The sequence below is a fragment of the Melanerpes formicivorus genome, unplaced genomic scaffold, assembly GCF_026170545.1.
Source record: "Melanerpes formicivorus ecotype bairdi unplaced genomic scaffold, bMelFor1.0.p_v2 SCAF_84, whole genome shotgun sequence".
In the NCBI taxonomy this organism is placed as follows: Eukaryota; Metazoa; Chordata; class Aves; order Piciformes; family Picidae; genus Melanerpes; species Melanerpes formicivorus.
Window position 1 is genome coordinate 1,726,223 of NW_027142436.1, and position 12,763 is coordinate 1,738,985.

At 46.5% G+C, this 12,763-nt stretch overlaps 2 protein-coding genes across 2 annotated transcripts in view; one reads left to right on the forward strand and one right to left on the reverse strand.

Moving 5' to 3' along the window:
* BICRAL (BICRA like chromatin remodeling complex associated protein) overlaps nucleotides 1-9,301 on the reverse strand; it is a 62,367-nt gene extending 53,066 nt beyond the window's left edge. Inside the window, exon 1 of the mRNA XM_068165088.1 lies at nucleotides 9,202-9,301. The gene's annotated coding sequence lies outside the window, so the exon portion shown is untranslated. The remainder of the gene's footprint in view (nucleotides 1-9,201) is intronic.
* On the forward strand, nucleotides 8,345-12,067 carry TBCC (tubulin folding cofactor C). The gene has a single exon (XM_068165090.1). It carries the CDS (start codon nucleotides 9,391-9,393, stop codon nucleotides 10,426-10,428), a length of 1,038 nt encoding a protein of 345 aa, XP_068021191.1. The 5' UTR covers nucleotides 8,345-9,390; the 3' UTR covers nucleotides 10,429-12,067.
* Nucleotides 12,068-12,763: the final 696 nt, after the last annotated feature.

Sequence of the window (12,763 nt, forward strand, 5' to 3'; positions counted from 1 at the left end):
TTATCTTTTCATCCCTTAACATGTTTTCTTGTGTCAGCTCACCAGGCACACCATTTATCCAACTACATACTGCTTTATTAATCACTAATTTAGATAAGAATAAATAAGCTTGAAGACACAAACTCAAATAGCTCATCATTGAAAGGTACAAGCATTAGAAAGGTAGAGGTCACAATACCTTAAAAGTCAGAGACTCAAAAAAAGGCATGAAGGGAGACAATGACTTCAACTTGGAATATACAACACACCACATAAAAACCCCTGCCTTGATAGCTGTATAAACTGCCAAATTTTGAATAGTTGCCACCAATGCTCTGATGACTCACCAGTACAAATTCCTAAACATAATAAATTTCAGCTTGACACCATGCCTTAGTGCTTGGAAAACCCAGGTCATAATTGCATGAAGCAACAAGTTGTGTATCTCCAGTGTCAATCGACATACCAAACACAGGACTATCTAACCAATATGTGTCTTAAGGGATGATTGCATGGGTAAGAGCTTAAGAGGGTGTAATTGAACCTCAGAACAAGAAATTTACACCAGTACCAGAAGACAGACAGTTTCCTATGACTGGAGGCTACATGAAGGCCAGGGGAGCTGTTCTGTGATAAATTCAAAGACCAGCATTTGGAGAGCTATGCTTCTCCAGCACGTGGATCTGATATATGGAAGTCAGTCCAGTGAAAGCAGAGAAAATCTGGTGACCAGACCTCCCACTGAAATAAATGACAATGCAAAATTACGAGTAGAACTGATCAAGAACAACTATAGCATGCTCTAGGTTTATTTCAATAGTCTCATATTAGAATAACCTTTATTAGAATAAACCAAACCAGGTTGGAAGAAACCTTCAAGATCATCGCGTCCAACCCATCAACCAATCCAACCCACCCAAACAGCTAACCCATGGCACCAAGCACCCCATCAAGTCTCCTCCTGAACACCTCCAATGACAGCAACTCCACCACCTCCCTGGGCAGCCCATTCCAATGGGCAATCACTCTCTGTATAGAACTTCTTCCTAACATCCAACCTGAACCTCCCCTGGCGCAGCCTGAGACTGTGTCCTCTTGTTCTGGTACTGGCTGCCTGGGAGAAGAGACCATCATCCACCTGTCTACAACCTCCTTTCAGGTAGTTGTAGAGAGCAATAAGGTCACCCCTGAGTCTCCTCATCTCCAGGCTGAGCAACCCCAGCTCCCTCAGTCTTTCCTCATAGGGCTTGTGTTCCAAACCCCTCACCAACTTTGTTGCTCTTCTCTGGACTCATTCCAGCAGCTCAACCTCCTTCCTAAACTGAGGGGCCCAGAACTGGACACAGCACTCAAGGTGTGGCCTAACCAGTGCAGTGTACAGGGGCAGAATGACCTCCCTGCTCCTGCTGGCCACACTCTTCCTGATGCAGGCCAGGATGCCATTGGCCCTCTTGGCTGCCTGGGCACACTGCAGGCTCATGTTCAGCCTACCATCGACCAGCACCCCCAGGTCCCTCTCTGCCTGGCTGCTCTCCAACCACTCTGACCCCAGCCTGTAGCACTGCCTGGGGTTGTTGTGGCCAATGTGCAGAACCTGGCACTTGGATGTGTTCAACCTCATGCCCTTGGACTCTGCCCATCTGTCCAGCCTGTCGAGGTCCCTCTGCAGAGCCTCTCCACCCTCCAGCAGATCAACTCCTGCCCCCAGCTTGGTGTTGTCTGCAAATTTACTGATGATGGACTCAATGCCCTCATCCAGATCATCAATAAAGATGTTAAAGAGCACAGGGCCCAGCACTGATCCCTGGGGCACACCACTAGTGCCTGGCTGCCAGCTGGATGTGGCACCATTCACCACCATTCTCTGGGCTCGGCCATCCAGCCAGTTCCTAACCCATCACAGCTATAAATAGCTAAGACTACCTTAAAAAGGAGAATTAAGTTGGAAGTGAGAGCTGTTAATCTTTCAAATTTAGAATAATCTTAAAATATTTAGCCACTGAAATGTAGCAGGAATAAAACCACCTCAGGAGACAGAGTGTTACTACAGCATCAGGAGGAATAATCTTTGACAACTAACTCCACCTAAACTTCCATAATAAATTTAAACTTTATAGCAGAAATTGGGAGAAGCTTCTATAATATTCCTAGTCAATTTGGTTAGCATAGGTGGATTCAGAAAAAAGACTGGTAAGCAAGGATACAGAAATACAGAAGAGTATGTTAAAGACTGGACAAACACAAGGGCTTTTCAAATAAAGTATTAGTCATTCAAAACAGCAGCCCAGCAATTAAGCTAACAAAAGGACCATTCCTAATGCAACTGAGCTGCTGTGGATGATTTTTTTTAATTAAATAAAATAAATTTTAATAGAAGGAACCTAAAGCAAAACCCCAGCAGATTAAAACATGAAATGAGTCCTGTATGAAATGAGTCCATAATCAAGACCATGGAACAGGTCATCTTGAGAGCAATCACACAGCACTTACAGGATGGCCAAGGGATCAGGCCCAGCCAGAGGGACCTGGGGGTGGTCGATGGTAGGCTGAACATGAGTCTGCAGTGTGCCCAGGCAGCCAAGAGGGCCAATGGCATCCTGGCCTGCATCAGGAACAGTGTGGCCAGCAGGAGCAGGGAGGTCATTCTGCCCCTGGACACTGCACTGGTTAGGCCACACCTTGAGTCCTGTGTCCAGTTCTGGGCCCCTCAGTTTAGGAAGGAGGTTGACTTGCTGGAGTGTGTCCAGAGAAGGGCAACAAAGCTGGCGAGGGGCTTGGAACACAGCCCTGTGAGGAGAGGCTGAGGAGCTGGGGTTGCTTAGCCTGGAGGAGACTCAGGGGTGACTTTATTGCTCTCTACAACTACCTGAAGGGAGGTTGTAGACAGACAGAGGTTGGTCTCTTCTCCCAGGCAACCAGCACCAGAACAAGAGGACACAGTCTCAGGCTGTGCCAGGGGAGGTTTAGGTTGGAGGTTAGGAGGAAGTTTTAGAGAGAGTGATTGCCCATTGGAATAGGCTGCCCGAGGAGGTGGTGGAGTCACCATCAGTGGAGGTGTTCAGGAGGAGACTTGATAGGGTGCTTGGTGCCATGGGTTAATGGATTAGGTGGTGTTGGACGATAGTTTGGACATGATCTTGAAGGTCGCTTCCAACCTGGTTTATTCTATTCTATTTCTTGGACCCTACTAGAAACCAGCTGGGTAAGATTTGGATATGAATAAAGATTGCTGTAAAGATGACTCTTAATATTATAACTAAAGATACTATTTATTTATCCCAGATTTAAAGTAAAGAACAAATGGTAGTAAGAGGAGGAGGCATCCCACATTCAAACTGATAGCGGGGAGATTTTTTTTCATGAGGTAAAAGGCAAAAAGAATGCAAGTTTAGTTTTGTTCACCAACTGAAGAGCTAACAGAAAATAAGCAAACTTGGATACAAGGACTGGAAGTTAATTCTAGGTAAATTGCTAAGGAAAAAATAACTTGAATGTGTTTGCAATGAACAGTCACAATTCCCAAATGGACACCACTGATACATTATTGAACCTAGGTTGTCCATTGGGCTAGCTGCTTCCATAACCAAACACCATTTGCTGAAATATCTTAAGATCTTAAAATTAAAAAGGGGGAGGGAAGGGGAAAAAAAGGAGAAAAGTTTTTTAAAAGTAAAAAAAAAGAAAAATAAAAAAAGTAAAAGCATCTGAAGTCTAAATTAAAGTACAGAAAGAAATCTCTTAGGAACTCCAGAACTAATAAAAAAGATTCTCCCTCTCAAAGGGAGAGTCCATAAAACAGTATCTGTAGCTTCTATACTTAGGTCTTTGGAATTTAATGAATGTGAATTATCAACTTAGGAGTCTAAATTTCATTATTGCTCTCTACAACTACCTGAAGGGAGGTTGTAGCCAGGTGTTGGACTCTTCTCCCAGGCAGCCAGCACCAGAACAAGAGGACACAGTCTCAGGCTGCACCAGGGGAGGTTTAGGCTGGAGGTTAGGAGGAAGTTTAGTTGATTAGGTGGTGTTGGATGATAGGTTGCACACATTGATCTTGAAGGTCTCTTCCAACCTGGTTTATTCCATTCTATTTTAACTACCTGTTAGCAGCTAGGCCTGGATCCCACCTAGGTGCTTTCCTGCTATTGAGCTTCTCTGTTTAGATCATTTGGGCCTTGCTTTGTCAATCTTGAAGTGCCTCTGTTCATGATCCGTTATCCTTTGAAGTGTGCCCCTGGTTTTGGAAGTGAACTCATTTTTGTCAAACTGAATTTGCCTCTCTACTTTTGACATTATGAATACCAGAGTTCTCAGATGGGACCAGCTCAGACATGTTTCAAACCAAAGGCACCTTGACTGGTTGGAGTATCATTAGACCATAAGCATTCCCAAGGATTCCATTTCAAAGCTTACGCATTACTCATGGCAATTAAGATGCACCAAGTTAAGATTTAATAGTTTTAGCTCTCTCTAATTAGTGATTTTAAAACATACATATTTTACATTGTCTTGCCTTTCCATAGGGCCACATAAAGCACAGCATTTTAGTCCAAACAGAACCTTTAAAAAAAAAAATAAAAATCAGTGTGCCAAGCAATGATAAGGGATTTTTTTTTCCCCCAAGAGATAAATACAGAGATACAGTAATGTGACAGTCACTCCAGTATCTGAAGGGGGCCTACAGGAAGGCTGGGGAGGGACTTCTTAGAATCTCAGGTAGTGATAGGACTAGGGGGAATGGAATGAAGCTGGAGGTGGGGAGATTCAGGCTGGAGGTGAGGAGGAAGTTCTTCCCCATGAGAGTGGTGAAGCCCTGGAATGGGTTGTCCAGGGAGGTGGTTGGGGCCCCATCCCTGAAGGTGTTTAAGACCAGGCTGGATGAGGCTCTGGCCAGGCTGATCTAGTGTGGCATGTCCCTGCCCATGGCAGGGGGGTTGGAACTAGATGATCCTTGTGGTCCCTTCCAACCCTGACTGATACTATGATACTTCTAGTGAAGCCATTCCACCATGAAAAATGTACAGTCTACAGTATCTTAAAGAAATCACTATACAGCTTACATCTTCAATGCTTGGTCATGGTGTCAGAGGAGTTCAAAGAGCCCTTACTAAAACCAGCAGTAAAATACGGTGGTTGCACAAGCCACTGAAGTACCTGTTTTGTAGCCAGAAGTAACTACATTCATCTGCTAATGTCTTATCATACTATCAGTCAGGGTTGGAAGGGACCACAAGGATCAGCTAGTTCCAACCCCCCTGCCATGGGCAGGGACACCCCACACTAGATCAGCCTGGCCACAGCCTCATCCAGCCTGGGCTTAAACACCTCCAGGGACGAGGCCCCAACCACCTCCCTGGACAACCCATTCCAGGGCTTCACCACTCTCATGGGGAAGAACTTCCTCCTCCCCTCCAGCCTGAATCTCTCCACCTCCAGCTTCATTCCATTCCCCCTAGTCCTATCACTACCTGAGATCCTGATCTTCTGGAAAAAAAAAATCAATCTAACAGGCAGAGATCACATCTATCAGATAAGAGCTTCATGCAAGACAAAGGGGCTGCTGCTTTTATTGGAAACAGCTAGAAGACAAAACAGTGGTTTGTGTGTGACAGTGCAACCCTCTGGAATGACAATATGTGAGTGTTGGGAATACATCTTGGCAATACGGAGTAACTGTATTTACTTTTGCTTCAGAGAGTGCGAATCTGCATCTGGAGGCCATGCCACAACTATGAGGCGCTTGACTGTCACAAACTCAAGAACCTCTGGTTTAAGACATCATTATTAGGAGGCCAGACAACCAGTGATCAGTGGGGATCTCACTTTTACTCCCCACTCTTCTTTAAAAAATGATGAAATAAGACAGAATCTTAATCCATCACCAGAACCGTGCAACACATCTCACTTCAAAAGGCTGTGAGTTAAATGCTTTGGGGCTAGTTTGAAACAGTACAACATTTTTTTCAGGTGATAACCACAAGGTACAGCTTTAAACTTGGCATCCTGTGCAATAGAGGTTATGTTTGGAGTTTCATGGTGCTAGATCAAAAAAAACAACCTAAAATAGATGCAAGCTACAGCTTCATGTAAAACCAAATGACACTACAGTCCAAGCAATAGCAAAAGGTCTCACTGAAATGACTGAGAGCCACTTTCAAACCAGAGAGCAACTAAAACACATTGGGGAGGAGGCAGTAGGGAAAAAAATAAAACACAGGCAGAACTATGTACCTTGCTTTGACCCAGTATCCTCAAAGAGCTAAACTGCTTGTTGCAGCCTACCCAAATGAGGCCTCCAAGCCTCAGCTAGAAGGCTTATATTTTATTCAGGTGGTTGCTGTTTGGGAAATTGTAAATCATCTGTTCTCTGTGGCTTACAACCAAGCACACTAAGCAGCTGTAAAACGTAAGAGTTGCTGCCAGCAAAATCAGGAAGATAATTGTCAGTCTTTGTATTACCACAAACCAAACTCTATGTATATAAATCAGTATCAGTTCTACCAAAACCTCAATCTCTAAGTGTGGAAAGTAACTTTAGAATATCAAGATGAGAGGAAGAATTTACTGCTCCCATTTTAATGTTTCATAATGTTCACACACTTCACCTTCTTGCACCTAGACTCTGTTTCTAACCCATAAAATCATTTGCCTCACAGAAGATCCTACTCCCAAATGTATTTGGTCCTCATTAATTTAAACCTCCAATCACCTCTAGGACAAAAAACGTTTAGAATACCTAGTTATCTAAGTGCACAAATGTAATAAAGTAATCATTATACTGCAGCATAAAATACTTAACATCTCTTTTGAGCTGTGTACACTCTTTTCTTGTAATCTTTTCACATACACAGTTCTTTTACCTACTACAGTTCCTCTACCAGGCCACATCTGGGCAACAATACCAAAGCTATACTCCAGTAACATTTGTGCATGCTGGAAAACAACAAAAGCATTTTTCTGTCACTATTCCTACGCATGGCATAAGCACTTAACTTCATTGCTACTTCCACATTACCTGCAGCTCGTGGGAGCACGAGGCAAAAAGGCCTGCTGTATAAAGTGACACACATTTTTCTGTTGAAACACAACAGAAATCAGGATTATTTTTCTTCTTACAGTGAATTAATTGCACCATATTGCTCCACAACATAACATCACTGCAATTCCTGCAGGAGTGGATTTGACTATTAGCAAAAACACCGAAGACTTACTAATGGCATCATTTAAACACATTAGGGGAAAGGAAAAGAAAGTCAAGCAAGAATTCTTCAGGAGGTCCTTCCTTTTTCATGACTGGGCATTCTCCCCTTCTACAATGTAAGAGCTTTTAAGATGCAAAATCTAACTTTTCAGGAACAACATTCTAGACAGCTTAACACTGCAGTGCTGTGACGGGTTGAGAGCTGTGACCGAGCGCTGATCCTGCTGCCGCCCATCCAGCCTGCCCCAAAGTATTACTGTCACACAATAAACCCCCCAAAATCCCCTGATTTCATATTGTAACAGTGATAAGGCAAGAATAATCTCTATTTTAATCCAAGTCCTTTATGGGTTGCAAGGATTAAAGGCATTTCATTGCTTTCCTTCTGCCATCCTAAGTGGGCTGACAATAACACATGTAACATTCAGGTGCTCCCTTACCCTCTAATGATGTTCTGTCACATGTAACAAAAATTACTTCTCAGGAAACAGAAAACAAGCTAAGGCTGCTTTCAGATGCCAACCTTAAATAGCATGACCACCTATGCTTCCAAACAAGACCATTCAACCAAAAAAAACACCAGGGTATCAGTCACCAAGCATAACACAGCAAATTTGAGATACCTACTTTGGGGTTACCACCTTTGTGTTGCAAGGGATGGTTTCAGGTCCTGTGTTGTTATAGCACATTTTGAAATGCCAAGAGAAGGGAGATGGTGTCTGTCTAACTGGACAGGAATTAAGTTTACTTTTTGTGTTTCCAAAGGAGTGCTTAGTGTTAACTTTCTTTGAAAAAAATAACATTCTGTGACTAGACTACACCAGAGTGATGGTGGTCACCTTCCTCTTTCTTATCTAGGTATACTCCAGTTTCTGGTTCCTCCCACTGCAAATTTTATGTATCCCAATTATAAAACTTCAATCATGTAAAGAAGGTATTCCCAGCATGTTTCCATACGGACTTCCGTGGATTTCTCATACAGACATCCCACTAGAGCTTCAGGTTTAGGTTTAGACTCGAGGTGAGGAGGAAATTCTTCACCGAGCGAGTCATTCGTCATTGGAACGGGGTGCCCAGGGAGGTGGTGGAGTCACCGTCCTGGAGGCGTTCAAGAGGGCATAGGACGTGGCACTTGGTGCCATGGTCTAGTCATGGGGTCTGTGTTGATAGGTTGGACTCGATGATCCTCGAGGTCCTTTCCAACCTAAGTTATACTGTGATACCAATCCACAGGCATTGCTCTCCTGTTTTCCCTTCAAGACCTGAACTTTCTTCGGGAACAAACCACTCAATATAAAGCACAAGCACCTAAGAAAACCAGCCCGCTCGGCAACACCCTGGCGGTTACCTGCACATGTTAACAGCCTTTTTCGTAAGTGCTTCACTGCAGAACAGGAAGCAGTGGGGAAGGTTTATCAAAGCACTGCCTTGCCAGAGCCTTCCGGAGACATCGTTCCTGTTTACGCAGCCAGACGACTCCCACCAAGCCCACCCGAGCCGGGGAACGCCACGGCCAGGCACCACACTCGCCCATGGCGTAGCCTGACACCTAAAAGAACTACACACCCAGCTCAGGCAAAACCCGAGCAGCCAGCGCGACCTGAATTTCGTTTTTAACAGCAGGTGGAGAGCCGCTGGTGCTGCCGCCTGTGGCAGGCGGCGCAGCTAAGGCGTCTGCGGCCCTCAATGACCCTCCGCGCTGCGGCCGGGCCCCTGCGGCGGGAGACGCCCTCCCCCGTAACCCTGCGGTAGAGTAGATGGCGACCCCGGCCCCACCGCCCACGGGAAGGGCGAAAGGCTCGAGTGGGGTACCCTAGCAGCCTGGGGTACCCTAGCAGCCAGGGCCGCCCCGAAGCCAAGGCCCTCGCGTTACCAGTAGCGGGCGCGGCCTAGAAGAGAGAAGAAACGGGCACGCACAGGAGGGAAGTGAGGGAGGACAGTAGGTTATTTATAGCCCAGCTGCTAATTTGGGAAGTGGGATAACACGCCCCGCAGAGCTCAGCACCTGCCATAAAACTCACCCCATCCCGTGGAAAAGCGCCGGCCCCTTTAAAACCACAGGAGACCACTCCCTCCGGCCCTCCTCTCCTCCGCCTTCCTTCCCGCAGGGGGACCCCGAGCGCACCAATCGGGGGCGGCGACGTAACGGGGGCCTGCCGGCAGCCAACCGGCGCCTCGCTTAGTGCCCGGAGGGCAGGCGAGGAGACAAGATGGAGGCAGAGGCGGCGGCTCAGGAGCCGCTAGAGCCGGCTGCTTTCGTGGCGCCGCTGCAGCCTGAGATGGCCGCCGCCGTGGTGCTGCCGGAGCGGCTCCAGCGGCGGGAAGCGGAGCGGCAGCAGGGCGTAGAGCGGCAGCGGCAGAAGAAGGAGGCGCAGGTGGTGAAGGAGGAGCAGAGCGAGTTCTTCGTCGCCGCTTTCGCCCGGGAGCGAGAGGCCGTGGAGGCGCTTATTGTGGCGGGGCAGCTGGAGGAGGCGGCTGCCCGCTTGCAAGGGCTGCAAAAGATGCTGACGGAGAGCGTGCGATTCCTGGCGCCCTACGAGGTGCGGCAGGGGCAGGAGGCCGTGGCGCGGCTCCAGGGGGACCTGGCGGTCCGACGCCAGCAGCTGCAGCCCAAGAAGAAATTCGCCTTCCGAGCTCTCAAGAAAGAAGCGGCTCCGGGCAGGGAACCGCGCCCCGCGGAGCCCGCCTGGCCTGTAGTTGCCGCGCCGGCCCCCGGGCACGGCGCTGCCGAGGGGGAGCCGGGCGGGCCGCCGCTCTGCGGGTTCAGCGGCGTCCAGGACGAAGAGCTGGAGCTGGGTTCCCTTGAGCTGCTGCAGCGCGACGTGGTGCTCTCCGGGCTGCGCGGCTGCCGGGTGCGGCTCCGCGGCAACGCTAACACGCTGCGGGTGCGCGACTGCCGGGGCTGCACTGTGCTCTGCGGGCCCGTCTCCACCTCGGTGCTGGTGGATGGCTGCAACGACTGTGTCCTAGTGCTGGCCTGCCAGCAGCTCCGCACTCATCGCACCCGTGACAGCTCGTTCTACGTGCAGGTAACCAGCCGAGCCGTAATCGAGGACTGCACTAAGGTCTCCTTTGCCCCCTACACCTGGAGCTACCCTGGCATCGAGGGAGATTTCGAGTCTTCTGGGCTGGACAGAAACAGAAACAACTGGAATCTGGTGGATGATTTTGACTGGCTAGCGACTGACAAACCTTCGCCCAACTGGAGCCTGATCCCCGAGCAAGAGAGAATCAGTTGCTGGGACTAGACTGGAGAGGCAGCTCGGTGCTGAGCAAGGAAATCTGGTGTAAACACATTGATTCATAAACTATGGGACTTAATCCCATTGAATGCTTGCATTCGGCATTTAAATTGTGAATTGAAATGTATGGCTGGTCAGGGTGGGTTTTCTTTAATTAAATACCAGTCAAATACAGTTTACTGTTCTCTTACAGGTCGCTGCTATAATCTTTATGTGGCACTGTGGAATTTACCAACTGCTGCGGTGCCTCATTGCTGAGCTTTTCTAATTTGGTGTGGGCAAGGGGCATGGATGCACAAACAGCAGTGAGCGTTTATTCCAGCTGCTGTGCTACTTTTGCTCACCCAGATAGAAGCTGAGTTGGTTGCAGGTAGTACAATATAAAGATCAAATACCACATTTGTCATGTTTTGTTCTCAACTTGCAGGTGACAGTACGCTCTATCTTACGGTGAGTATGGGAGAGGACTTTTGTGAGGTAATGGGGACAGAAGGTTGTAACTGAACAGTGTATCCGACTGGAATGAGTCTTAGGCTCTGATAAATTTAGGAGCCAGGTTCTTTCAACGTGGGAGAAATCTGTAAGTCTTATTTTCGTAGGCTTTTCGTACAAGTGAGAGAAGCCTGAAGGAAAAAAAAGTAACCTAATGGGTGTTTAATGCTCTCCTAATAGTAATGATTGCTTAACGAACCTATAGAAGCTATATAAATACTAAATATTTACAGTCTGGAAATACTGTGCGAGAGCATCCTTCTTCCGTTAACAGATTAACCAGAAATGGGTAAAGGGAGTGCTTTGAGTGTGCCTTTGGGGGCGTACAGTAAGTGCTGATTAGCATTACGGAAGCTCTGCTGCAGTCTGAAACTTCAGGGGAGGGATGTTGAGGTATATCCTACCAGTTGTTTCATCTGCCCACCAGGCAGTAGGCTTTGTGGTGCTGTGATCTTAATTTACAGCACTGCTACTGCCTAAGTGCTGTGTTGGCAGAGGGAATTATAAAAGTGAGAATGTGTGGTGCTACATTCCAGTTCCAAAGCTGCATGTTACCTTGCATACGGTGCACTGTAGCTTAAGCCCTATTTCCACTCCTGATAAATGAAATGACTTAAGAGTAGTGGCTTTACTGAATACAGTATTTTTACAATGCCTTATTAGTCGTGGTGAGGTGACTGCCACCCATACATGAAGTGTACATAATAGTTCTGGGTTTCCAAAACCACTTCTTGACTTGTGACATTTCACAAGAAATTGTTCTCCTGCCTAAGAGTTACCTTGGAGTTCTATAACTGCCAAATGTATGCTGCCCTACCATCATACTTGTGTCTCTAAGAGAAAATGAATACTAGCTGAACCATCAGAACAGCTTCATTGCTATGAGAAGTACTTCCAACTTTGAGTACTTGACTGGTTTTGAGCAGAGAAACTTTTCATCTGAGTTGTCAGCATATTTAAAAGGGGAGGAAAAAAAAGGTTTGATTTTTGGTTGGTTTTTTTGGGGTTTTTAATTCTTCACCACTTTAATGTTAATTTCCTTCTCATAATACATATATTTTTGTACTTCAAATATATTTGTTCTGAGTTGTTTTCAGTTGTCCCTTTGCAATGACAGCATCATAATTTAATAAAGAAAAACACTTAGCATTCCTTTAATGTATGTGATTATTAATATTCTTAAGGGGATGTGATCAGATGAGGCTCCTGGAGTACTTTAACACATCTGTGTTAGTACACAACTTCATTTTGTAGTATTTGATGCAATATTTATTTTAAAAGGTTTAATATTTTTTTCCCTACTTGTCACATGGTAGTGACAAAACAATACCCATTGCATGTTCTCACCCTGGGACTGCAGGTTGTTTACAGAAATCCCTTTGTTCTGCTAGCCAAAAGCTGCAGCCATTTACATTTACTTACTGCGTAGATGGACACTGGCAAATCTAGATGCAAAGAAGCTACCATTAGGCTGTAGGAGGTGTCAGAGGCACACACTTCTTGATACACTTAAAACTGGCATGTGAGTGCATTTCTGTATTAGCTATTGGTTCATAGTGTTCCAGAGAAGGGCAACAAAGTTGGTGAGGGGTTTGGAGCACAGCCCTGTGAGGAGAGGTTGAGGTAGCTGGGGTTGCTTAGCCTGGAGAAGAGGAGACTCAGGGGTGACCTTCTTGCTCTCTACAACTACCTTAAGGGGGGTTGTAGACAGGCAGAGGTTGGTCTCTTCTCCCAGGCAACCAGCACCAGAACAAGAGGACACAGTCTCAGGCTGCACTGGGGGAGGTTTAGGCTGGAAGTTAAGAAGGAGTTCTACACAGAGAGTGTGATTGCCCATTGGAATGTGCTG

Coding starts and splice junctions, on each gene's coding strand:
- TBCC (XM_068165090.1), top strand. CDS start 9,391: ATGGAGGCAGAGGCGGCGGCTCAGGAGCCGCTAGAGCCGGCTGCTTTC.